General features: G+C 39.1%; 1 protein-coding gene across 2 annotated transcripts in view; it reads left to right on the top strand.

Moving 5' to 3' along the window:
- WDFY2 (WD repeat and FYVE domain containing 2) overlaps positions 1 to 25800 on the top strand; it is a 178802-nt gene that overhangs the window by 65252 nt on the left and 87750 nt on the right. For both annotated transcript variants that reach the window (XM_040448343.1, XM_040448344.1), the window contains 2 exons: positions 11813 to 11880; positions 24166 to 24239. In XM_040448343.1, coding sequence (XP_040304277.1) covers positions 11813 to 11880; positions 24166 to 24239 — 142 coding nt within the window. The remainder of the gene's footprint in view (positions 1 to 11812; positions 11881 to 24165; positions 24240 to 25800) is intronic.

The following is a 25800-nucleotide window of genomic DNA, read 5'->3' as shown; positions in this document are numbered from 1 at the left end:
ATCCTGCATTTCGGACACCGTCATCTCTGGGAGGCCTTCTCTAACATCTCCTAACCCAGGCTCCATTTCTGAGTTAGATGCATCCCCCACTGCACATGTTTCTTTAATAGCATCGGCCTCTCCTACCTTGCCAAGTGGTCATGTTCTGCTACCTGTCGCCTGCAGCGGGGGGTGAGTTTTGAGAACAGAGGTGGCGCTTGTTTGTCTTGTGGTTCCAGTGCGGTTCATGTGCTAGTGCTTAGTAGGTGTTTAATAAATGTCTGTGAATGAATCAGTGATCAACAAGTCAATGATCAAATATACACACACACACACACACACACACACACACACGCACGCATTTGTATATAAACGCACTTGTGAGGCAGTGGGGCAGAATTCCTAACTTCTAGATTTTACTCGTCTTGGGAAGCCCAACTTGTTCCAGTCCCCGCAGTTCATTGTCTCCATCAGTATAAGTGGACTCATAAAGACCACTAGAATTTAGAACAAAGGGTATATTTTTCCTGGATAGGATGGGGGTGGGAGTGGAACTGGTGTGGTGCTCGGCTACTTACGTGCGCGCACACACACACACACACACACACACACACACAGTTCAGCACCTGTGTATTACTACACTCTATTGCCAGCTTGTGTGTATCAGCACAGTTTGAAATAAGGAAGTCAAGTACAAACTGAAATTCAGGAATCTCATAAAGGGAGCATTTGACTTCCTTGCTTGTTTGAAAGTTCGATCCCTCTGTGTGGTCACATTGGCTACTCAGGGGAGGGCTGCCTGTGAGGAGGTCACACCTGTCCTAGTTAAGGTGGGAGTGGAGGCAGGCACTGGGTTCAGTTCTTTGGAGGGAGTTGGAGTGGGTTGGGAGGTAGGGTCGGAAGGCCCTTGCTTGTCTCATTTCTTTAGGGTAATGCTAGACACTGGCCCTGTAAAATGAAGGATTTGCAGTTCCTTCCTCATCATCCCACCCAGCACTGTGTACAGATTTCTCAGCGTGAGCTCAGCCTCTTTGCGGCCTTCTGCGCAAGGTCTCTGCAGACGCGATCAGAGAACTTCCTGACAGTGGACCGGTCGGGGGTGGGTGGCTGTAGAGAGGAACTTTTGACTGATCCTCTTGCTCTGTTACAAACGATGAGCACCACTTTGGGGCCCGGCAGTGGAGCTTGCCCTGGGCAGGTGCCAAGTATGAGAAAATGCGATTCCTTCTCTGATTGTGTTTAGAGCTCAGTCAAGGAGCAAGCTGGTGCACTGATCGTGGTGCAGTTTGAGAAATACTACAATTTGTCTACCCTCTGTTTTCACCTTAAAAATGAAAAGGAAAAAAAAACCTTTTTAGGTTTAAGGAATAAATAATATTTAAGACTAATATTTAAAAGTGACTTTTACCTGTTGAAATGTGGTCAGCTGTGTCCAATGTAGAATAAGATTATGCTGTTTTCAAGATAGCCCAGCTGCTAAACTGACTGAGGCCCACTGGAGAGATCTTGTCTTATTATTTTTGAAATGAGAATTGATTCTCTCTCCCAACTGTCTTGGTGTCTGTTTCTGCCTTTGTTGAGAGCTCGGGGGAGAGAAGACTACAGGACCCAGTGAGGAGGACAGTGCAAAGTGTGTGGCTCTGTTGGGTTCCCGGGAGGCCAGGACTTTGTGTGGGGGGTGAATTCCGTTTTCCTGCCTTCCAGCAGGGGCATCCATTTTCTCCAATACACTGACCTCTACTGGCTTAACCATGACTCTTAATCACAGCTGTTTGTTTTTTTTTCCTTGAAATTTTTTCCAAGGAAAAAGTTTTATACTTACTATTAAAAGCTTTTTGTGTTGCTTTTAAAATATAATTTGCAAAACATTAGTTCTTGCAGGCTTTGTGTAGTGCAACTTACATTTCTCTAGGAAAGTCCTGGCTATCCCACTGTTACTTTTGACCTCTAGGATGTCTAGGATGTAGTGTCTTTTTAATTTTTTTTAACTATTATTATATCTCTACAGATAAGGGAACACATATTTTTATAGAATTTTATTTTTGACTCTAAGGGTTCTCAATTGCCCTTAATACATGTTGGTGTAAGGAAGGCAGTATGTTTAGTGAAGAGAGCACAGAATTTAAAATAACTGCAGGTTATTGGTTCAGGCAAACTTAAATTCTGTGGGCCCTCTCATCTCTAAAGGATGATTTCTGTTTAATAGAGCATTATCGTAAGGATTCAATGTATACGCAAAGGGCTTGGTGGGGGGGCTGTTGTTTATGTGAAAATGCTTGTGTCTATAATTAGAGTCAAAACTAATTTTAGCCTGCCACCCTTTTGACCTACACAGCTGCTTTAAAAATCTTTAAACAAACCTGTATTAGCTGTATTGATGTGTACCTTTTTTTTTTTTTTTTTTTTTTTTTACCGTATTTTTAGAATCACTGTTACTTAAACATTTATCTGTGGACACATGCATACATACATATCTACATAACCTTATAATTTATGCACCTGGAAAACTAGGAGCATCGATTGCACTAACATCACGGTAGTGTTACAACCTGTGTGCGCATGGCTTCGGTGCTACCTTCAGCTCTAATCCTCACATAAGAAACTGCTCCGCATCTATAGTTACTTTATTTATTTTATTGCTATTTTCTCATCTCCAGTTATTGTAAATTCAGTTTGTTGAAAATGAAACTTGCTGTTTTTCTGCCTTCCTGCCCCTCCCGTATTGGGAACAGGTTTGCCATCAGTGCAGTGGTTGAGAGAGAGCAACCTCTGAGGTTAGACTGTGTGGGTTCAGATTGTGGCTCTGTATAACCTGGGGGCTCTCTGTGCTTCAGAGCCCTCCTCTGTGACATGAGATTCATAACCATACCTACCTTGTGGGATTGTTGGGAGGCCACATTTGGAATGTTGTGGGCAAAACGGTCCCCTGAAAAGCCCAGTAGACTTTTTTGTTCGCTTACAGTAGTATCCGTGGCAAATAACCTCTGCCAAGCATCTTGTCTAGCTTGAGGTCTGTTGCCTTCCATTTTGGCCTTTGTGCTCTGCCCATCGGGTCACTAGGGGAGCTTCTAAGGAAGAAGAGGAGAATGAATCTACTAGACAACCAACAGTCTCTGTCGCCTCGGACTCACCTGTTTTCATTCATCCAGTGAATATTTATCCCGTATTTGCCATGTGCGACGCGCTCTGGCAGCCTCCAGGTAGATAGATGGTGGTGAGCAAGATCATAGTGCGCATTGTCATGCTTAGTTTCTTATTTTTATTTTTCAGATAATAAACACATCTACGAGTAGGTAAGTCAAATAACAGATTGTGGCCAGGGCAGTGAAGGAAATAAATGGAGTAATAGATACGGCCACCTCCCGAGTCAGCCCTTCCTGAGCCTGCCTCGTTCCTCCATGTGGATGAGATACCTTTCCTACATTGCTTGCATGGATATAAAATACCTTGTAGCCCTTATCATTCACCACTGTCATGATAATGTTAAGTTGTCTGGAGCTCCTGCACGATGCCTGGCACATAGCAGATACCCAGTACATGTTAAAGCAGGGCATAAAGGACTGGATAAATAATTTACAGGATATCTTTGTAAATTGAGTGAAAAATCCCTTACATCAAGGATTCAGATATTCAGTATGTTGGCAAAGCAGGAACCGTTTTGGATCTTGAACTCTCCCAAGCTGTGGTGGATTAGCGCATTTAAAAAAATGGTGATATTAATGACAATAATAATAATTGTTGGCAATTACTGAAGGCCTGTTCTGTGCTAAGCACCATGTCACAGACCTTACGTTTAATCTTTGCAACAACTTCATACCATAGGTTTGAATTATAATTCTCATTTTCACTAACTAGGAGCTCTTGGCTAACTCAAAGACACCTCTGATTCAAAATCGAGCTCATGATTCTCACCCCACGTCCTGCCCTTCTCCACTGTTCCTCATCTCCGTGAATGACCACACCATCATGTAGTGGGACAAACCCCAAACCTAAGGAGAGACATTTCTTTCCTTCGTCTTCTCTGTCTGTTAACATGTATTCAGATCCTGGTAACAAAATCCATCTAACAGTGGCTTAAGGTAAAAATAAAGGAAATTATCTCACAAGCAAGTCTAAAGTCGGTCTAAAGAGTTGGTGGATCAGGGGTATTATTGAGGTATTATGAGGCCAGGCCCTTTCCACCTTCAGCCCTGCTGTCCTCAGCACATCTGCTTCCATTTGCAATCTTGTCTCCTGTCGAATGTGGTTGCCTCAACTCCAGGCAAAGTCTGTATTGATTGTTTTTAAATTTTTATCGTGAAATTCGCATACACACAGTTAACCACTTTAAAGTGTACAGTGTTTTGCTTAGCATAATGTTTTTGACATTCATGCAAGTTTCGCATGTATGAGTACTTCATTCCTTTTGTTGACTGAAAATATTCTAGTATATGTATGTAATTTGTTCATTCATCTGCTGATAGACATTTGAGTTGTTTGCACCTATTGGCTGTTGTGAATTGTGCTGTTATTTTATTTATTGTTATTTTTTAGATTCCAGTATAATTAACACATAGCGCTATGTTAGTTTCAGGTGTATAATGCAGTGATTCAACAGTTATACATTAATCAGTGCTCATCATAAGTGTACTCTTAATCCCCTTCAACCTTTATTTAACCGGTCCCCACCCACCTCCCTTCTGGCAACCACCAGTTTGTTCTGGTTTTTGTTTTGTGGTTTTTTTTAATAAAGATTTTGTTTTTTTTAACTAATCTCTACACCCAGGGTGGAGCTTGAACTCACAGCCCCGAGATCCAGAGTCATACATATGCTCTTCCATCTGAGTCAACCGGTGCTCCTTGTTCTCTGTATTTAAGAGTCTCTTTCCTTGTTTGTCTCTTTTTTTCTTTGTTCAAGTGTTTTATTTCTTAAATTCCACGTATAGTGAAATCATATGGTATCTGTCTTTCTCAAGCTGACTTACGTCCCCTAGCATTACCCTCTCGATCCATCCTTGTTGCAAAGGCAAGAATTGTGCTGTTGTGAACATACATGAACACGTGTCTGTTTGCATACCTGTTTTCAATTCTTTGGAGTATATACCTAAGAGAATTAGTAGATCATATGGTTTCTGTTTAACTTTTTGAGAAACTGCCAGGCTATTTTCAACAGTGGCTGCATCATTTTATATTCCTATCAGCAATGGATAAGGGTTCCTATTCCACTACAGCCTCTAGAACATTTACTTTATATATATATATATATATTTATTTATGTATACTTTTTATTATTTATTTCTGTATACTTTTTATATATATAAAATAGCCTTCCTAGTGACTGTCAAATGGTATCTTAATATGGTTTTGATTTGCATTTCCTGTTGACTGGTGATGTTGAGCATCTTTTCATATGCTTGTTGGCCATTTATTTGTCTTTGGGTAAGTATCCACTAAAGTCCTTTGTCCACCCTTTAATTGGGTTGTCATGTTGTTGTCGTTATTGTTAAGTTGAAAGAGTTTCTTACATAGTATGGGCACTAAACCTCCATCATCTGTATGATTTGCAAACATTTTCTCCCACTGTCTTGATGATGTCCCTCGTTGCACAAAAGTTTTGAATTTTTATGAGGTCTAACTTACTTATTTTTTGTGCTTGGGTGTGGTGTCCAATTCAAGAATCCATTGTTGAATGCAAGGTCATGAATATTTAACTTTGTGTTCTCCTCTAATAGTTTTAGTTTTAGCTGTAATATTTAGGTCATTAATCCATCCTGAGTTAATTTTTGTGTATGGAGTGAAACTGGGATCCAACTTCATTTCTCTGAATGTGGTTGTCTAGTTGTCCTTGCACCATTTATTGAAGAGACTATTGCCTTAAGTCTGTAGATTGCTTTTGGGAGTATTGTCATAAATATCCAGTCTTCTAGTCGATGAACATGGGATGTCTTCCCATTTATCTGTATCTTCTTTAATTTCTTTCAGCAACGTTTGTAGTTGTCACTGTGCAAGTCTTTCACCTCCTTGGTTAAATATATTCCTAGGGGTTTTATTCTTTTGGGTGCTATTAAAAATGGATTGTTTTCTTAATTTTGTTTTCACATTGCTTGTTGCTGGTATAGAAACACAACTGATTTTTGTGTGTTGATCTTGTACCTGGCAATTTTGCTGAACTTGTTTATTAGCTTTAGTAGTGCTTTTGTGGATTTATTGGGATTTTCTGTAGGCAGAATCATATCATTTACAAATACAGGTAGTTTTACTTCTTCCTTTCCAATTTGGATGCCTTGTATTTCTTCTATTTGCCTAATTACTTTGGCCAGGGTTTCCAGTAATGTGTGATAGCAATGGTGAAAGCGGTCGTTCTTGTCTTGTACTTGATTTTAGGGAGAAAGTTTTCAGTCTTTACCATTGAATATGATGTTAGCTGTGAATTTTTAAAGAGTACCTTTTATTGGATTAAGAAAATTTCTTTTTATTCCTTGTTTGCTGAGTGTGTTATTTACCATGAGAGGTCGTTGAATTTCATCATGTTGAATTTTCATCATATGTTTGTTGAGATAATCATCTGTGGTTTCCCCCCCTTCATTCTGTTAATGTGCTGCATTACGTTGATTGACATTCTTATGTTGAGCTGCCCTTGCATTCTTCTGACAGATTCCATTTGGTGATGATGTACAATCCTTTTGATGTGCTGTTGGATTTGTTTTGCTAGACTTTTTTCATCTATATTCATGAGGGATGTGAGACTGTTATTTTCTTGTGGTATCTTTGACTTTGGTATCAGATAATGCTGGCCTTATAAAATGTTAGGAAGTGAGAAGTCCTTCCTCTTTATTTCTTGGAAGATTGAATAGGATTTTTGTTCATTCTTTAAATGTTTGGTTGAATTCAGTGAAACCATCTGGTCCTGCACTATTATTTTTGATTACCGATTCAATCTCTTGGCTTGTTATAGGTCTGTTGAGATTATTTCTTTTGGGTTAGTTTTGGTAGATTGTGTGTTTCTGGGGATTTTTTTCCATTTAATCTTGATTATCAAATTTACTGGCCTGCAGTTGTTCATAATATTCTCTTATAATCTCTTTCATTTCTTTTAGGTAGTAACATTCCCACTTTTATTTCTGATTTTAATTATTGACATTCTTTGTTTTTTGTGATTAGTTCTTAATTTTGGTGATCTTTTCAAAGAATTATCTTTTAGTTTCACTGATTCTCTCTTTGGTTTTCTAATCTCTTATTTTGTTTTTTGTTCTGATCTTTATTATATACTTCTACCTGTGCTGGCTTTGTGTTTAGTTTGCTTTTGTTTTTTTAGTCCCATAAAGTATAAAGTGAGGTTGTTGATTTGAACTCTTTCTTCTGTTTTAAAGTAGGCATTTAGAGCTGTAACTTACCCTCTGTGTACTGCTTTTGCTGCGTCTCATAAGTTTTATTATGTTGCATTTTAATTTTTATTCATTTCAGAGTGTTTTCTGATTTTCCTAGTGATTCTTCTTTGATCCATTGGTTGTTTAAAGTTATGTTGTTTAATTTCCCCATATTTGTGATTTTTTTTCCAGTTTTCTTCTCTTATTGATTTTAGTTTCATTTCATTGTGGTTGGAGAAGGTACTTTGTATGATTTCAGTCTATTGAAATATATTGACAATTGTTTTAGGGCCTAACATGTGGTCTGTCCTGAGGAATGTTCCATGTGTACTTAAGAAGAAACTGTGTTCTGCTGTTGTTGGTTGGAGTGTTCTTTATATTTGTTAGGTCTAGTTGGTTTATAGTGTTGTTTAAATTCTCTAATTTCTTTTTCATCTTTTGTCTAGGTATTCCATCTATTATTGAAAGTGGTATATTGAAGTCCCCAACTATTATTGTAGAACTATCTAGTTCTCCTTTCAATTTTGCCAGCGTTTGATATGTTTGGTGCATATGTATTTACAACTGTTATGCCTTTGTGATGAATTGATCCTTTGTCAATATATAATGTCCTTCTTTATTTCTTATAGAAGTTTTTGACTTAAAAATATATTTTGCCTGTTGCTAGCATAGCTATCCTGGCTGTCTTTTGGTTTCTATTTCTATAGAATATCTTTTTTCCATCCTTTTACTTTTAACTTATTTATGTTTGGGGGTCTAAAGCGAGTCTCCTTTAAGCAGCATAAAGTGGGACCATGTCTTTTTACTCCATTCTGCCGTTACCTGTCTTTTAATTTGTAGTTTAATTCACTTACATTTGAAATAATTACTGATAAGGAAGAATTTCTGCCATTTTGCTTTTTGTGTATGTATCACATCCTTTTTGTTGCTCAAGTCCCCCACTGTCTCCTTCTTCTATGTTTGATTGATTTTTTTCTTGTGTACCATTTTGATTTTTTCTTTTCTTTGATGTATGTTTTTAAGTTATTTATTAGTGGTTGCCAAAGGGATTTTTAACATCCTAAATTTATAACAATGTAGTCTGAATTTATAACAACTTAATTTCAATAGTACACATTAACTCTACTCCTGATCAGTTGTGTATCCCTCTTTTCTTGTTATGGTCACAAATGATACTCTCATGTTTTGCGCCCATTAATATAGGCTAAAATTCGTGACTTATTCACACAGGAAACAAAAAGAAAAGTTACAAACAAGACACACAATAATACCAGCTTTTATATTCACCTGTGTAATTGCCTTTACCAGTGATCTTAGTTTCTCTCTATGTCTTCAAGTACTGTCTATTGTCTTTTTGTTTTAGTCTGAATAATTCTTTTTAGTATTTATTGTAGTAAAGGTCTACTAGTAATGAGCTTCATTAGCTTTTGATTATCTGGAAATGTCTTAATTTCTCCTTTATTTTTGAAGAATAGTTTAGCCAGATAGAGAATTCTTGGTTTACAGTTCTTTTCTTTTAGCACATTATCATCTCACTGCCTTCTGATCTCTGAGCCTTTTGATGAAAAATCTTGCTGCTTTTAAGATTTTCTTTCTGACTTTCAGCAGTTTGATTATTATGTGTCTCTTGTGAATTGCTTTGAGTTCATCTGTCCTGGAGTTCATTGAGCTTTTTGGATATATAAATTCATACCTTTCATCAAATTAGGGAAATTTTCAGCCATTTTTCATCAAATATTTTTCTACCTCTTTGTCTTTTTCTTCTCCTTCTCATAGTATATATGTGGGTATACTCAGTAGTGTCCCACAGGTCCCTTAGGTTCTGTTTGCTTTTTCTTCATTCTTCTTTCTTTCTTCTCTCAGACTGGGAGGAGACTAGGTAATTTTAAGCATCCTATCTTGAAGTTTGCTGATTCTTCTGTCTTCAGACTTCCTGTTGAGCCTCTCTAGTGAGTTTTTCATTTCAGCTCCAAAATTTCTATTTGATTCTCTTTTATATAAATTCAGTCTTCTATTCAGATGCCCTACTTGTTCATACATCCTTATTCTGATTTCCCTTAGTTCTTTATTTATGGTTTCCCTTTGGGCCTTTGGGCATATAGATAGTTAATTTAAAGGTTGTGTTTTGTTGTTGTTGTTGTTGTTGTTTTGCTGGGGGGGAGTGAGTGCAAGCAGTGGAGGAGCAGAGAGAGAGAGGGAGAGAGAGAGAATCCCAAGCAGGATCCACACTCAGCACAGAGTCCGACATGGGGCTCGGTCTCACGACTGCAAGGTCCCGACTTGAGCCAAAATCAAGAATTGGACACTTAACTGACTGAGCCACCCACGTGCCCCTAGATAGTTAAAGTTTTTGTCTGATAGGACCAATCAGTGTTGGATTTCTTCATTGGTTTTTGTCACTTTTTTTTTTCTATGAAAAGGCCATTTCCTGTTTCTTTGTATACTTTGTACTATTTTCTTGAGAATTGATTATTTTAGACAGTATAATATAGTAACTCTGAAAATCACATTCTCCCTCCTCTCCAGAGATTGCTGCTGTTACTTTGGAATGTTGCAGTTTTCTGTTTAGTGACTTTAACACATTATTTTTGCAAAGACTATATTCCTTATTGTATGTGATCATTAAAGTCTGTGTTCTGTTATCTCTGAGGTCAACCTGTGATTTCTTCCAATGCCTGGACTTAATAAAGAAAAAAGGGGTCTTTGCCTCTTTAAATTCCTTTGACAGGCATTGCCTGGGAAGCCCTTCAGCCGTAGGGGTTTGAAACAGTGGCCAGTCTCTCCCTCCTCTCTCAGTGGACCAACAGGCAGATCCGAACACACATCCCCAGTGTTGGAGGATGGGTTCCTACCTTGGTACCAGCAAGCCATCCTGTGAGTATGGGCCACTGTTGCCACAGCTGCCTTCTCTAAGGATGAGGAATGCATGGTGGCAGCTGCTAGTAAAATGTGAAATTCACTGATATATACCAGCTTCTTTCTTCATCAAGCATTTTTCAGATGCTGCAAGTGTCTAGCGGGACCCCAGAGTTCTAAAATAGTTCTTGCCAGCTCAGTAGTTGATTTGGTTTAGGGACTGATTCCTGGAGCTTCCTGCTCTGCCCTTTTTGGTGATGTCACCTATTTATTTTTGTTGAGATAATAATGTCCATATTAAAATGTTGTACTAGCATATTTAAAAAATTTTTTGTTTAAGTGAAACTGATAGGTATTTAGTGTATATATTGAATTACTTTTTATAAGTTATTTACCATTATATCTGTCCATCTCATAAATTAGGATAGTTGGCCCAAAAGATGAAATTTTGCATCAATATATATAGCTATGTCACTGTACATCACTACATTGTATCTTGTGGCTGAGAAAATGGCATTTCTTTATTGTGTCTGTAGTTGGTCTGGTTTTTTATCCTGCTACTCCATTTGGTGGGAGACCCATTGATTAGGGAAAAAAAATCCAATACAATTTAAAACTTAATCTGGTATGATGACTGAAATATGTAAGATAAAATTGCTCAGTCTTTGTCTGCTTTTTTCCCTGGGATGATTTAAGTGTGTGGGGTGAGAGGTATGGCCTATATGATATTCTGGCAGTGGGGAACTGCTTTTTCCCCTTAGTTCGAGTTCTGCTACTTCCTCCGGTTTCTAGAAGAGTGTCCTATTACCTTCTAGTTGTGTTTGCCTGGCTGGCATGTGCCGATTATGTCATGGCTGGTGTAACTTATGGTGGGGCCTTTCTGGTTGGTAAGAACCTAGTGGTGCTCCCTCACTGGTTCATTTTCTCTTTGGCTCCTTCTCTCTGAGCTCTCCCGGGCATCTGCCATGTCTGTATCTGGCCTGCTGGCCTGGAACTTAATCCACAGCCTTTGCTGCAGAATCTCCCTTGTTTCACGGTGGGCCCCATTGGCCAGCCCTCTAGCTCAGGAATCTGAGTCTCAGAGTTTATCATTACCTGACCGTGTTTGGAGAAACCTTCACTCAGGATAATGGCCTGGCACTACAGTAAGACAAAGCACTTACTATGTAATCCTTCTCTGTATGTCAGATTCTTCATTTTATCTCCTCACACATCCTTCACTAGTTAAACCTAATAACTTTTCAGACAGATGAATACTTCCAACAGACTATGGCAGAGGTCACATACTAGGAGAGGCAAAACAACAAAAATAGTAATTTTCAAGCATCTTTGCTATCACATGTGTGTATATAGACATATATGAGGACAATATTCACAAAGGTGTATGTAATTCTAAGTGTACACAAGTCTTACATTTAAGAAATATAGGATCTATAGAGAGGCATAAGTGGTATGCTTACACATATAGGTGTATATGCAGTATATATAGAGTTAAGATCTATATGTATATATAACATATATAGTTAAGATATATATAATTAAAGTTAAGAGGTTTGGTTTCCATCTATGAACATTTTCCCATGACTAACAACGCTGTGATTTAACATACACTTTTTTTTTTTCTTTTGTAGGACCGTTCGTGTATGGCTAAAGAGAGACAGTGGACAATATTGGCCAAGCATATACCATATGATGCCTTGTAAGTATCTGGATCCCTGTCTTTAGAAATTAGACGTGGACCACTTCCTTTCCAGGTTGCCTTCTCTGTGTTTCCTTCTTGAGTGGGGATGTCTGAGGGTTGAGATTAACCTTATGATGGAAAGTACCATATTAAATCATTTTAGCTCTCAGTATGTAAAATAGGAAAATTGTTCTGAAATTGACCATATATTCATAGTTTCTGAATAAGATTAATGGAAGACGGGCTATAGGACATTGGCTTTCTGATTACAGCTGTCTCCCTCCTTTCCAACTTTTTGTTTCACTTTCTTGTGGAGTTCTTCCTTCGACATTTAAATTTTTGCCTGGTGGTTACCTTTGTGAAGTAAATTTGTTCTTGCACTATTGTTATATTATTCATTCAAATACAAGACATTCAGCGTTGACCATTTGGTACCCAGAAGGGCTTGCTTACAATTGAAACATTCTAAGTAGAAGTCAGCCTCATGTCCTCAAGATTTTATATGCGAAATACGTCCTTGTGCCGATAAATAGCTAATCTTTAAATATATTATAAAACATCCTTAGATTTGATTCTTAGACTTGTGTGCTGGCAGAAGTTCTCCTACAGAATAGCTAGCACCTCTAAATAGGAAATGTCTTTTTAGCCTGGCATTTTGTCTTTAAAAAGTGATGAGGTTTGGGGATCCTATTCCATGTTTATTTGAGTATAAAATAGTTATTTAATTTTGTTATTAGTTATATTATTCAATGTTTCCCTGACTCTCCTTCAAATCTTAATTAAAACTGACACCTTAGAAAAATCCCTCAGGTTTGTCCTTTGGGCCTGTGTCCCCTCCGGCTTGCTATAGCGTGCACCCCGTCCCTGGATACAGGTACCCCAGTTTGAGAAGTATGGGCCACGGTGTACAACCGGAATAAATTCATGCTGAATTATAGATGTGATTAAGTTTATGCCTCTGGCAAAAGAATGCTGTAATAACTTAAATAGCTATTTTGCTTGTTTATGAACGAATGAATTATTAAGGATATAATGGGCTTCTGTGATTTTCAAATTATCTTTGAGGTTTTGTGTGGCTTTAGAATTTTATAACAAACAAGTGATAACCACAAGCTGAACCAAGTGGTCAGTCCTGCATGAGGGAAGAAGAAACTTCTTGTGGTTCTGAGGACTTGTATTGGCCCCTTAACCTGTTGAGCCTCCAGCAGACAGCATTTATGCAGCAAAGGGCCTAGGTGAACTTCCTCTTTAAGCGGTGGCAGTGACGAGGGCTCAGGCAGAAGGAAAGGGAAAGGAATTTTCTGACTGATTGTTTTTTCTGATCTTTGAGTGGTATAACCAGTCTTTTCTACGATCTTCCCTTTTCATCAAACCTGACACGGTATCTAACTGGAGGAGTGGGGAAGGTCTGTAGTCCAGCAAGTTGAAGTTGACTCTAGAGATCTGTTACTACCTTGACTATGAAGACAGAGGAGAGTTAGACCTGGGCAGAAAGATGAGGGCTCAGGGATGGTAAGCAAGGAATCTTCTTGAGATGAACTTGAGTAGGAACCTCATGGAGACAGGATCCTAAGCAATTGCTTATGCGCCCCCTTCCCTATACACACATCTAAACCCGTTTTGCTGTCATTCTGTGATGCTGTCTTTATTTGAATGTCACTGAGAATACAGAGATGCCTCTAGTTGCTTTTTTATCATTTATTCAGCTGTGTGAATGACGAAAGGCTGCTGTGGCTCCTACACCTGGCAAAAGTGCTCAGTACATCAATACTTATTGAAGACTTGAATCTGATAATACAGATAAGTCCCTGAGAACATTATCATACATATTCCTAGTGACTGAACACAGTCTTTGAGATTCAGAAAGAGGACCCTTTCATTATTTGTGTATTTTGCCTGTGGCCTTCCATAAAGGGAGTGGAAAGGGCATTACCTTGCTATTAAAATGTGTGTGAACCAGCAGCATTAAGGTCACCCTAGAACCTACCAAAAATACAAGTATTGGGTACTATGCTAGATCTATAGAATCAGAATCCGCATTTTTTTTTCTAATTTTTTTTTCAACGTTTATTTATTTTTGGGACAGAGAGAGACAGAGCATGAATGGGGGAGGGGCAGAGAGAGAGGGAGACACAGAATCGGAAACAGGCTCCAGGCTCTGAGCCATCAGCCCAGAGCCTGACGCGGGGCTCGAACTCACGGACCGCGAGATCGTGACCTGGCTGAAGTCGGACGCTTAACCGACTGCGCCACCCAGGCGCCCCTGAATGCACTTTAAAGTGCATTGAGAAGAGTGTCTTCTGACATTATAGCCAAATGCTGATCTATTTTACACATGATTCTATGAGCACATACAAAAAGCCTCATGCATGTATAGTATTGATTTCTACATACTTAGATATAAGTACACATTCTAGTGGATCAGATATTTATTGTGCCCCTGCTGTATCCAGGCCACTGTGCTAGTTGCCAGGGTTTGCAGATAATTAAGGTGCATATGGTCAAGATGATTTCCATAATCTTTCATTGTTGGATAACTCCACTACTGTGGAGAAGTAAAAAGAACGATATGTTCTTCACAATTGATCAGAGATTGGCTTTTATGTTCCTAGGAGTTGAATGCATTTAGATAACATGGTAACTAATATTTGAGCAAGAGTCCGTTTTATTTAACTTGAGAGAGGCAGAATCTTGTTGCATAAGGAATTATGCTATATTTTTGGACACTTAGAAAACCTGAAATAGCTTTGAATTTCCAAAGGTTTGTTTTTCAGTTCTTCCTATTGAAAGGTGTTTTGTTAAGAGATTACTTAGTTTTGTCCTTAAATAATGGTTATGTGGTATTAGTTACAAAATAAGTAAAAAGATACAGTATGTCTGGAGGCTACGACATGGACATCACAAGGCACATATGACCATATAATGTGTTTATAGTGGCATATAATAAGTAGTATTCCAAATCCAGAAGAAAACATAGAGAAAATATCTTTACATGTAATATATGGCTTACTTGTTTATTTCATTTATTAAAATTTAATATAGTATTTGTCATGTTCTGGGTAGGATAGTACTGTTTTGTAGCAGCGAGAAGCAGCGAGAGTTTAATGGGTGGGAAGAAGGGGAAGGCATTGGATGAAAAAGAATGAATAGTGGAGACAGAGTTTGATGGTTGGGAGAGAGCCTGAAAGGCAGGGATTTATGATAAGACTGGATGAACTTGGGGGAGTGGTACACAAGGGAAGGGTAAGGAACAGGCACATCGTGCTTTGGGGGTGTCCTCAGACCTGATCTTTTCTGAGAAGCTCTGACTTCCCCTTTAGGAGGGAATGAGGAGAGGCCAGACTTGCCTGGTTAAGGCTGTTTGCTCCTGAGCCAACCTGATTTTCCCGGAATTTAGAATTTGGAGTAGGAAATGCTAAGTTTCAGCCTTGGCTGGTCCCTTGAGCTGGGAATATGTAGACCTTATAGCTGTGAGTAAAGAAACAGTGAAAGCTGATCCACTTAGAAGGAAGTCCGAATCAAGGAGGAAGGACCACTTGGCTCAAGAGGGAGAGAAGCCTAAATAGATGATGCCCGAGGCTTTTCTCCTCCTCCCCTCCAGAACCCTGGCTCTGCTTCTGCCTTTGAGTTCAAGAGATTCCCTCTTTTACTGGATACATTCATTAGTGCTTCCTTTCACTCCAGTGGGTTTCCGTCACTTCTAACTGCAAGTATCTAACTCAGCCTAGCCCAGATTGTATACCTCCCAATTCCTGTCCGTTCACTTTCTCCTGGATCTCTATGATCTTTAAAGAGAAAGGACTGAGCCGTGTCCCGATTGGTGCCACTGTGGTGCTGAGCTGCAGATTGTCTGCGAAAAGTGAGGGTGAGTAAAGAAAAAAAGCAGAAAGAAATATTTATTCCATTTAATTTCTTTGGACAGTTCATTCAACAAATTTTAAATGTTTCTGCCATACTAAACACTGTGCAACGTCCCAAGAATATAGTGGCGAGGTAGGGCAGATGATTCCTGTCTTCATGGTGTGTACGGTGGGGAAGGCAGACCTAAAATAAGCCCCACTCATGCTGTGTGGTGAGTGTTGTCACAAGCAGCAGGTGTAATGGAAACATGCTCACAAAGGTTCCCAGAAGAAAGTCCATTTAAAACCCTGCCGTCTCTAGAGAATTTGGGGTGACTGGTGACTTGTTGTGTAGTTTCCTATGTGCCGATTTTTATGGATGAGTGAGAAATAAGAGCCTTTCCTTATCTAATATTCTTCCAGAAAATAACATCCTCTTGATGTATCTCCTGTAATAGCTGCTTATTGCCTGTGACAAGATCAAATTACACTGTGCCCAACTGGGACCTGCTTGAGCTTGGAAACCAGAGAGGGGCCTTTCTGAGGGTGTAGAGTTGAGGTTTCAGTTGTAGCCATTAGTGATTATCTGTTCCAGGCTTCTAGTAGATACCATTTCAACCCCTGCCTTTGCATCTCTCTACAGCAGGAAAAACAAAACAAAGAATGAAAAGCATAGGTATTCCCATTTTCATGGTTGAGTTATTTTAGATTTACTTTTTTAACTAGGTTTGCCATTCATGGGGTCAGACAGAGGGGTGGAGGAGAGAAATCTCAAACAGGAGCCAAAGTGGCAGGTGTTTGAGATTTCGCTTACTCGATTAAAGTATTGGGTATCGTGTCTGAGCCTCCATTGCCAGCTTTCCCCCTTGGGCATGCAGAATAGGTAAAGCAGTTCAGCTGCCAAAGATGTGGTGAATAGGAGGTTGAGAGGCCCAGAGCCTCAGGACTGAGGGCGTGTTGGACAATTGGAAACCTCTGTGGGTTCTATAGTTGCCAGGGCAGATGAAATTTACTTTGGCTCCTAAGCGTTTATGAATTTGTCCCCAAAGCAAAACAGACAGTTTATCAAAGATAAATACAAATAAAAGGCACACCTAACACGGAAGTAAAATGACCTATTTTTCCAGCTCTCTGCCTTGGCGTGGCGGGATGGCATTTGCCCAATCTGGAGTTGTGCTGGGCCCCCTCAGTCTGATTGTTCATTGATACAGTTTTCCCACTTTGTGTTAGCCCTCTGCAGACATGCCTTCATTCTACGTGCCCTCGGCTCGCACTGGTGTGTGCATATATGCAATGCTTTATGGCTGTTTTTGAAGAAATTGTCTAATGCTCAGTGCTCCTTTGAAGAAGCGCTAAGAGGGCCAGAAACCCTTTGCTTTCTCTAAGACAGAAATTACCAGCCCATGTGCTGCATTATGTTGGGATCATCCAAATGGGTTACAGACCCTGACAACTGGTCTCCTTAGCTGCGCAGGGGGAAATCCAGTCGTCTGGGCTCTAGGAATCTCTTCCATTTATTCCAGTGGCTGTTCAGATCTAGTTTTCTGTATATCATGAGGTGAAAAAGGTTGGGAGGGACAGCTCTAAGGACCCGATTCATGGTCCTTTTGGATAATGTGACACATGGAACCTATCGTTTGCCAACAGATCTTTATTCCAATTTTCTTTCTGTTCTTACACCTGTTTTCCTTGTCATGACTTTTTGCTTATTTCTATGATTTGGTTTCATTGTATCTACTTTTATTTTTTCTTTTTTTTCTTTTTTTCTTTTTCTTTTTTTTTTTTTTTTTAATTTTTTTTCAACATTTATTTATTTTTGGGACAGAGAGAGACAGAGCATGAACGGGGGAGGGGCAGAGAGAGAGGGAGACACAGAATCGGAAACAAGCTCCAGGCTCTGAGCCATCAGCCCAGAGCCCGACGCGGGGCTCGAACTCACGGACCGCGAGATCGTGACCTGGCTGAAGTCGGGCGCTTAACCGACTGCGCCACCCAGGCGCCCCCATTGTATCTACTTTTAAAGTCTCTTCAAATTCTTTGTTTGAAATGAGGTGGGGAATGCATTAAATGAATTATCTTATTAGTTAAAACAAATAGAGAGATGAAGTTTGGACATAGACATACTGTTTACCTTAAATTCACCCAAAAATATGTATTTTTTTTTTTTAATGTTTTCAAAATAGCTTGTAGGTTAGAACCTGTGCCAGTGTGGGAAACTGGAATTTGATTTTCGTTTTTGATACCAATTTGCTGAGTCACTTCAGGCAAGTCCTTTACATTTTTCTCTACTCTGAAGCCCGTTGAATACACTGTCATTAGCTTTGATCTCAGATTTGCAAAAACATTTTTGGTTATGAGATGTATTAAATAAGTAATTTGCACTTTCAGGTTCTTGGTATTTAGCAATATATATACTGTTATTGCTGATCCTAACCCAATGGGGATTTGTGAGGTTGTGGCTGGATTGGCTTCCTTTTCCTGTGTGTTGGGACTTCAGTCCTGCAGCGACAGATAACTTGAAATTGAGGCTTTAGAAAATTAGAATGATTAATATGTTCATATGCTTTATACCTAGGATGGAAATGACTTATTTTGTATGTATATTGCAAATGTCCATTTGCCCATTGGTCAAAGGAGAACTTTCTGTAATTTAAGACTTTGTATGGAGCTCGTTGTGCGTTGTCCCACGTCTTCTGGGTTTATTAGAGTTTTGGGGCCAAACCCATACGGATAGATTAGTGGTTGAAAGGTATTTAAAATAATGAATTTAAAATAATGAAGTTCTGTTTTTATCAGGTAGTGCTTATTTTGGTGACTTTTAGACAACATCTTTAACTCCATCAAGGGACTTTCTTGGCGGGCTAGGGGATTTGGGTATAATTGGGAAGTGCTCATCCTAATATTTTATACCTTATTTCAATTTACTCCTTGGTTCCTCTCTTGGTTTCTTTCGGTGTAGGTTATATTATAGAACCACATGTAAAGCCAGTTTACTGTTTTTACTATTTACATTTTCAAAAATAATTGTGTAATCTGATATTTTAGTTCTGTACTTACTAAGAAGAAAATGTGCTTAAGGAACTTCTGATTTTTTTTTTTTATTTAAAAAAAAAATTTTTTTTTCAACGTTTTTATTTATTTTTGGGACAGAGAGAGACAGAGCATGAACGGGGGAGGGGCAGAGAGAGAGGGAGACACAGAATCGGAAACAGGCTCCAGGCTCCGAGCCATCAGCCAGAGCCTGACGCGGGGCTCGAACTCACGGACCGCGAGATCGTGACCTGGCTGAAGTCGGACGCTTAACCGACTGTGCCACCCAGGCGCCCCAGGAACTTCTGATTTTTAATGGAAATGAAAATGTGGATTATCTAAGCTAAAGATAACAGATGTCAATTAATCTGAATAATTATAACATTTACTTAGCATACTCTTGTTTGATTTTCATATGACAGAGTATTTTAAAATTTACTGTACTTAGATCTTAAACTTGTAGTGGTAACTTAAAACTTGTCGGAGAGAAAAAATGACCACTGATAAGTCACTGTGATTTTGCTGATGTTACCCAGACTAAATTAAAAGAAAACAAGTGGTTTAATTTTAGTAGAGTGCCTAAAATAGTTGATTGAAATGAAAAATGCTTTTTAATGCTAGGCAGTTGAAGTCCTACATCTACGTGTTCTTAATATATTAAGTAAAACACGGTTGAGCATTATAAACCTAATAAATACTGAGTTGTGACAACCAGGACTGAAGGAGATCGTGTCTGTGGGTGAGATCTCTGCTGTGCAGTGGTGGGGTGCTCCTGGAAGTCCTCTTATTGGAGGATCCCGATATCTGACTTGATCAGGGTGTGTTTAACACCTGAAGTTCTGCTCACGGAAGTGCCGCTGTTTGTTTAGTTTCCAAGTGACCACTGGAACATCCCGTGAAGATCAGTGTGGGCTGACGAGCAGTGCCTTTGCTGTTGTACAGCGCTCAGTGTGCTGGAAATCCGCAGCTCAACCTTCAGAGAAACTTGTGTTTATTTGAGCAAAGGTCAACCAATAAGCAAAGGACAGAAAATAAATCAGCCACAAAATGAAGGAGTTCTAGGTATAAATAACAGAAAATAGGTAACTTTCCCCCCAGTAGGAGTATTTTGAGAATGCCTTCTCTCAACTATATATACTCCTTTTAAAAAGTAGGAGCCATAAATATACTTTTTGAGACCACTTGAGGGGTAAAAGTATTAGAAATACAAGTAGCCAGTTTCTCCGTAATTACTTAATTACTGACTCTGTTGAGGTTGATGTGGGATTCTTGAGTTTCCTCTGTCTAGGGCTTATATCTCTTGAGCTTTTCCTCCTTCAAATTATATGGTCATTAATATAATCACCCAGACTGGGGTTTCTCTTTATTTTAGTTTTCCCTAAACCTTAAGCTGACTACCTGCCTGAAATTACAAAGATTTCATTTAAAAAATGCTCGATATTATGAAAGTGTTTAATTTTTGAAAATAAGGTATTAGCAAGCCATCAAGGTCTAAAGTCCTGGTACTTACATAAGAGGTTATTATTTTTCAGTACTCACAGGCCTGCACAAATTTCTTTTCCATCTTCTTTGTACCTTTTATTATCTTGCTTCCTAAAATTCTGCCAAATACACTTCTTCTGTCTGTCCTCAGTCTGAAACAGCAAAGAGGGGTGGCAAGTCTTAATCAGATAGCATGGAAATGAATTCTTGTACTATTTTATTGAGAAATAAATTGTGGGCATTTTTTCCCCTTAGGTTTTAAGAAACGTGGGGGAAAAAATAGGAAGCTAATGATAGAACATCAACAGACCAGTGGCAAGGCCTTGATTTTCACTTATTGGGTTTGTGTAGGAGCAGTCTCAGGCAAACCACATACAGATGATGGATATGGGAGGCCTTGGCAGATGGGGGGGTCACCCCACAAAGCTTATGAAGTGTGGTTATCCTTTCTCATGGGGAAACACTTAAAGGTGGAGGAAGTAAATATATCTTCATGTCTTGTATCATGCTGTGTTTATCTCATCTAGAGTTCGAGGATGCAGTTTTGATGGAGGTGGTCAGTGGAGGGACTATATTTTAATTTTATTGGTCTGGTCAGACATTTCATTGAGCCTTTGGAGAAAGCCAGTGCAAGGTGGGCATATAGAAGTCTCTCGGCCATTTCGTCTCTGACCTCAACTTTCAACCATCAGATAGAGCAATTATTTCCTTATCGACTTATGAATTATTAGTTTCACATCATTTAAAGCTGAATTCTTATTTGTGAAACATCACATTTTTGCAACCCAGCTACAAATATTGTGCTTAAATCATATTTTATTTGTGTCTTCCTAATTCTTCCTGCCGGTGGATTCCTTTTACCATTTGGCCAGAATTTGCTGTGTCTTATTATCCTTCCCCAGACAATTTTGCCCCTTTGATATTTCCTTGCATGGATAAGAGCCCATTTTGAATGGGTCGTAACACCAGTCTTTCAGAGGTTGCTTTTTTTGTTAATCTCTGGTGAGTTGAAGTTAGAAGGATATCTGTGTCAATCTGTGTATTCCCCGTTTCCCAAAAGGAAAGACATTTATTGTCACAACAAATATAGCCATCAGTATTCTTTTCAGTTCACTCCCTGCCTCCTTGGTCCTGCCAGGGCCTATGGGTAATCAACCCAGGGCCTTTTGCTGTGAGAGTATCACAGTTCGGAAACGGTTTGAGGAGCATCATAAGGTTCACCTGCCAAAAGTCTTTCCGTAAACACTCCCCTTGCCCTCCCACAGGTCTACTTGGTGTTTTACCAATAATGCCCCCCTCGAAGAAGTGGTTTTGTCTTTGGGGGGGGGCACCCAGAAACTAGTGCTCTTTAGCTCTGGCATTCCGCTGTCTAGAACCATCTTGGGTTCAAGCATATGGGTTCTAGAACAACAGGATTTCTAAATTTATTTTGTTTATGGGACTTTATGAGAAAGGTCTTTTCCTTTTGAATTCTGGTGGTGTTTCTTACTGTGAACATAAAGTGATTTGGACCATAGTGGTGACATTGGGATGGGTTTAACAGTTCCTATACATGGTTGGTGTCACAGTCTATAAATTCCTTGATGACAGCTCTGATACCTTATATATAATTGTATCATATGCCTGGAACATAGTAAGCATTCTAAATTCTCATTAAAAGAATAACAAGGGGCACCTGGGTGGCTCAGTCTTGATCTTGGCTCAGGTTGTGATCTCCCCTGCTTGCACTCTCCCCCCAAAATAAACACTAAAAAAAAAAAAAAAAAAAAAAAAAAAAAGAGTAACAAGAAATTTAGTAAAGGGGATAAGAAATCCAGGAATAAAGAAATAGCAATGTAGATGTCAGGGTAGCCTGTGCAGTGCTGTTAAAAAGTTTTTTAAATCATATTCAGAGATCAGTGGGTTTTCTAACTGTTCCATAACCAGATATGAACTTTGGAGGACATCACACAGAAAAGACTTTTCTATGGTCAGGCAGGCAGCTAAGTGATGAGGTTATTCTTGACTAGTTTATAGCCCTTTGGGCTGCAATTAAGTTTTGCTTCATATGTTCATGCCCATATCTTAATAAGCCATTAGATATTTAAAACTTTCAAGAGGAATAGTGAAATAATAAGATTAAAGACAATATTATAGAAATGAATTTGGGGACGCCTGGGTGGCTCAGTTGGTTAAGTGTCCGGCTTCAGCTCAGGTCATGATCTCGCCGTTCGTGAGTTTGAGCCCCACCTTGGGCTCTGTGCTGACAGCTCAGAGCCTGGAGCCTGCTTTGGGTTTTGTGACTCCTTCTCTTTCTGCCCCTCCCCCACTCATTCTTTTTTTCTCTCTCTCTCAAAAATAAACATTAAAAATATTTTTTAAGAAATGAACTTGTCACACAAACACAAAAACCGTTTCATTTTTCCATGTATGTTTTTAGGTGTCTATGTACTTTATGTAGTTGTAGTAACAACATATATATTTTTTGTTGTTCTTTTCAGCTAACATGATGATTTTCCATGAAATCATTAGATTTTAATTCTGCACGCATGTTACAGGCTATAAGACCTGGCATGTTAGCACCTGTCTAGAAATTGTGCCAACATATTTCACGGGCCATGGGCGAGTAAGGATGACTTTCCTAGGGCAGCACATTAAATATCATTTGACTACTTTTTTCAGCAGTGTACTTTTGGGAATCTGGTTTAATTTTGTGGCTAATCAGAGAGAAGATTCTCTGTTGTACTGGTGGAGGTTGTGTGTGTGGGGATGATTTTTTGTGTTTCTATTTTCTGAACATATCATTAAAAACTAGAAAATAAATACTTGTAGTTTGGAAGATCTTTTCTGTTGTTCAGGGTCCTTTTATAGAGAATGAAAAAAATGTTACTAAGTGATGTGTTCATGAAGTAGCTCTGTTAGTAGAACTTGAAATTCTTTTAGAATTTAGTTTTGAGATAATCTAAGTTACATATTTCAAAATGGGACTGTGTATATGAATTATGTCTTTGAACCTTCTCCAACTTTTTTTCCCTGTGTGACCTTGAGTACGACGTCTAACCGTAACTGTAAAAAGTAGGAATAAAAATATTTGAGGCTGAATACGATTTGATGATGAGCAGGGCCACTGTGAAGGTCGGGGAGAAATTTAAGAATTGGTGTTGGACTCATTTGCACAACAGCGATTTCAGTGTAGGATAAATTGTCAACAGGCCCCGTTCTTACGAGCCAGTGTAGGAACCCGGATGCCGACTATTGAGCAAGCACTTCTTGGCCACATTGGCTTCCAAGTATGCTTAGTTTACTTGGGCTCAGGTATACTCAGGTAGTAGCCAATTTTGCAGCACAGGGAGGCCCTGTCCAGACCGGATTTCTTTTCTACAGAGCCTGGCCCTGTGTCCAGTTGGTTCTCTCTTAAATCGAGACAGATCCTCAGTCTTTTTTCAGTTAGCGGCCTTGAATGCTGAGAGTAAAAAACTTCTGTTAGTCCACATGCCCGGAGTCAATTCTAAATCAAAAAATAGACTTTTATACTAGTGTGTATATGTGGGGGGGGGGGGGGGGAGGGAATTATAAGATCTCTTTTTTTCCCCCTGGTTGAGGTTGTTTCTATTAAAGATAGGGTGTGAGTGGAAGAGATAGACGGGCAACAGAGGGAGTACACAGTACAAAATATTGGTAACCTAGTCAAGCAAGCTTAGACTCGATACTGACAGAACAGCCGAGACTAAGCCCATTGGAACTAGTCCAGTTTGAGAACATCTTACTTGTTATATTCATTAAAAGGATAACTGAAAAACTAGGGGTTGGTGTAAAATTACTGTTTTTATTTTTCGGTGAGTGGGCGTTAAATGAACTGTTTTTCAGGAAATCGTGGGGAAAAAATAGCCACACGCTTTTAGCTAGTTAGTCGCTCCTGAATCGATGAGAATCATCATTTTGTTAATTTCATCAACATGTTCATTTCTTTCAGCTCCATGTTCATGCATGTCTTTTAACCCGGAAACAAGAAGACTGTCCATAGGTCTAGACAATGGTACAATCTCAGTAAGTACACATAAATAAGATTTCCAGTTGAAATACTTCCCTTCTTGTGGAGTGCGTATATATGTATTGTGATGAGAGTTATTTGTTAGTTTTTTGCAAATTAACAAATTAATGTTCTTACGAAGTGAAGTGGAAAGTGCAGCGCGGCAGATTACGGCAAGGTGTAGGGAGAGTCCGTGTGAGTCTCAGTTGGAACGTTGACAAGGTTGAGCTTGCCTTCCCGTGGACACAGTGGCTAGAATAGGAGCTTTATGAGGCCAGTGAATGAACTACATGAATCTGTGTGCTAGTGACAGCAGCCTGTGATACTCACGGCTTTGATCAGATGGTTAATCATGGTGTCATATGCTTCCTCAGACAAGTGACAGCACAAGGGAAATGTCTTCTTAGACCTGCATGTCTGATCTTTGATACTTGATGTTTTTCTCCTTGCTCTCTTCTTTTGCTCCCTCTTGTCTTAACTCCCTCTAGTGTGTGAATGGAGTTCTGTCAACTGTATAAATTTGTAAAGAAGGCACAGAATCTACATTAGGCTGTAGGGTAGATTGAGATAAATATTAGACTCTTTTATTATAGAGCTTGAGGGAGCTGAAGTGATTAGGGATTGGAATTTCAGGCTTTACTACTTACTTTATCATCTTTTTATATGTTTAGTTTCAGCTAGTGTATTAACTAAGTGTAACAAGACTGATCTGGTAAACTCTCCAGTTTGGTAAATTACCCAGTATTTCCTTCAGTCCCAGCAAGAGAGGCCCTGCTTTAGGACCTGTGAATTAGAGGAGCCTATTCTGGCCACATTTCCCCACAGGATGAAGGACCTGAGGGATCCAGGGGGTGTGTCCAGCTTATGCCCTCACTCCACCCACCCCCATGTTCTGAGTACCCCGACTGGCATTTTCCTGACCCCAGACAGCTTAGGGCTTGTACTATATTGTAAAACTTCAAGGAGTCTAAAAATTCTGAATTCGTTCCTGTACCTCCAGGTGGTTTAAGGTATATTTGTCAAGATTGGAGGAAGAGACCATATTTTATTTAATAGTTTAACTTGATACATAACTTAAACATTTAGACATATGGAATGTGGGTTTCCATCTGTAATCTTAACCTGATTCTTACAAGGGGTCTGAAGAGGTGGGCCTGAAATTTTCCATTTGGTCTTCGTCAAAACATTTGTTCGGTGACCTTTATGGATATTTTAACAATATTGTTAAACATAAAGCTGCCTGTTGACAAATATTTTATGGAATTTCTATCATATCCAATGCATTTGCTAGGTCTGTAAACTGTTCTGTAGGAGGACAGAAGAGAAGTGCATGCTACAGAATTCGTCTGCTTTAAGGAGAGTTATTTTTAAAAAGTGGGGTATGTGGGGGATAAATTTATTTTTAAAAGATGAAGTGGGGGGTAACTGGATTGTTCAGTGAACTGAAGTGTTCACTACAAAGGAAATCTGCAAAGAGGAGCTCAGATCTATATATTGTCCAACAGTTCATGGACTAGTGTATGTAACACTCACTGTCCATGAAGACGGACATGTATATAACATATGGGTGAGTCTTTG

This window comes from Herpailurus yagouaroundi, unplaced genomic scaffold, assembly GCF_014898765.1.
Source record: "Herpailurus yagouaroundi ecotype Mexico unplaced genomic scaffold, PumYag 197, whole genome shotgun sequence".
Classification (NCBI taxonomy): Eukaryota; Metazoa; Chordata; class Mammalia; order Carnivora; family Felidae; genus Herpailurus; species Herpailurus yagouaroundi.
Note: the sequence above shows the minus strand (reverse complement) of the source record. Positions and strands in the feature narration are given on the sequence as shown.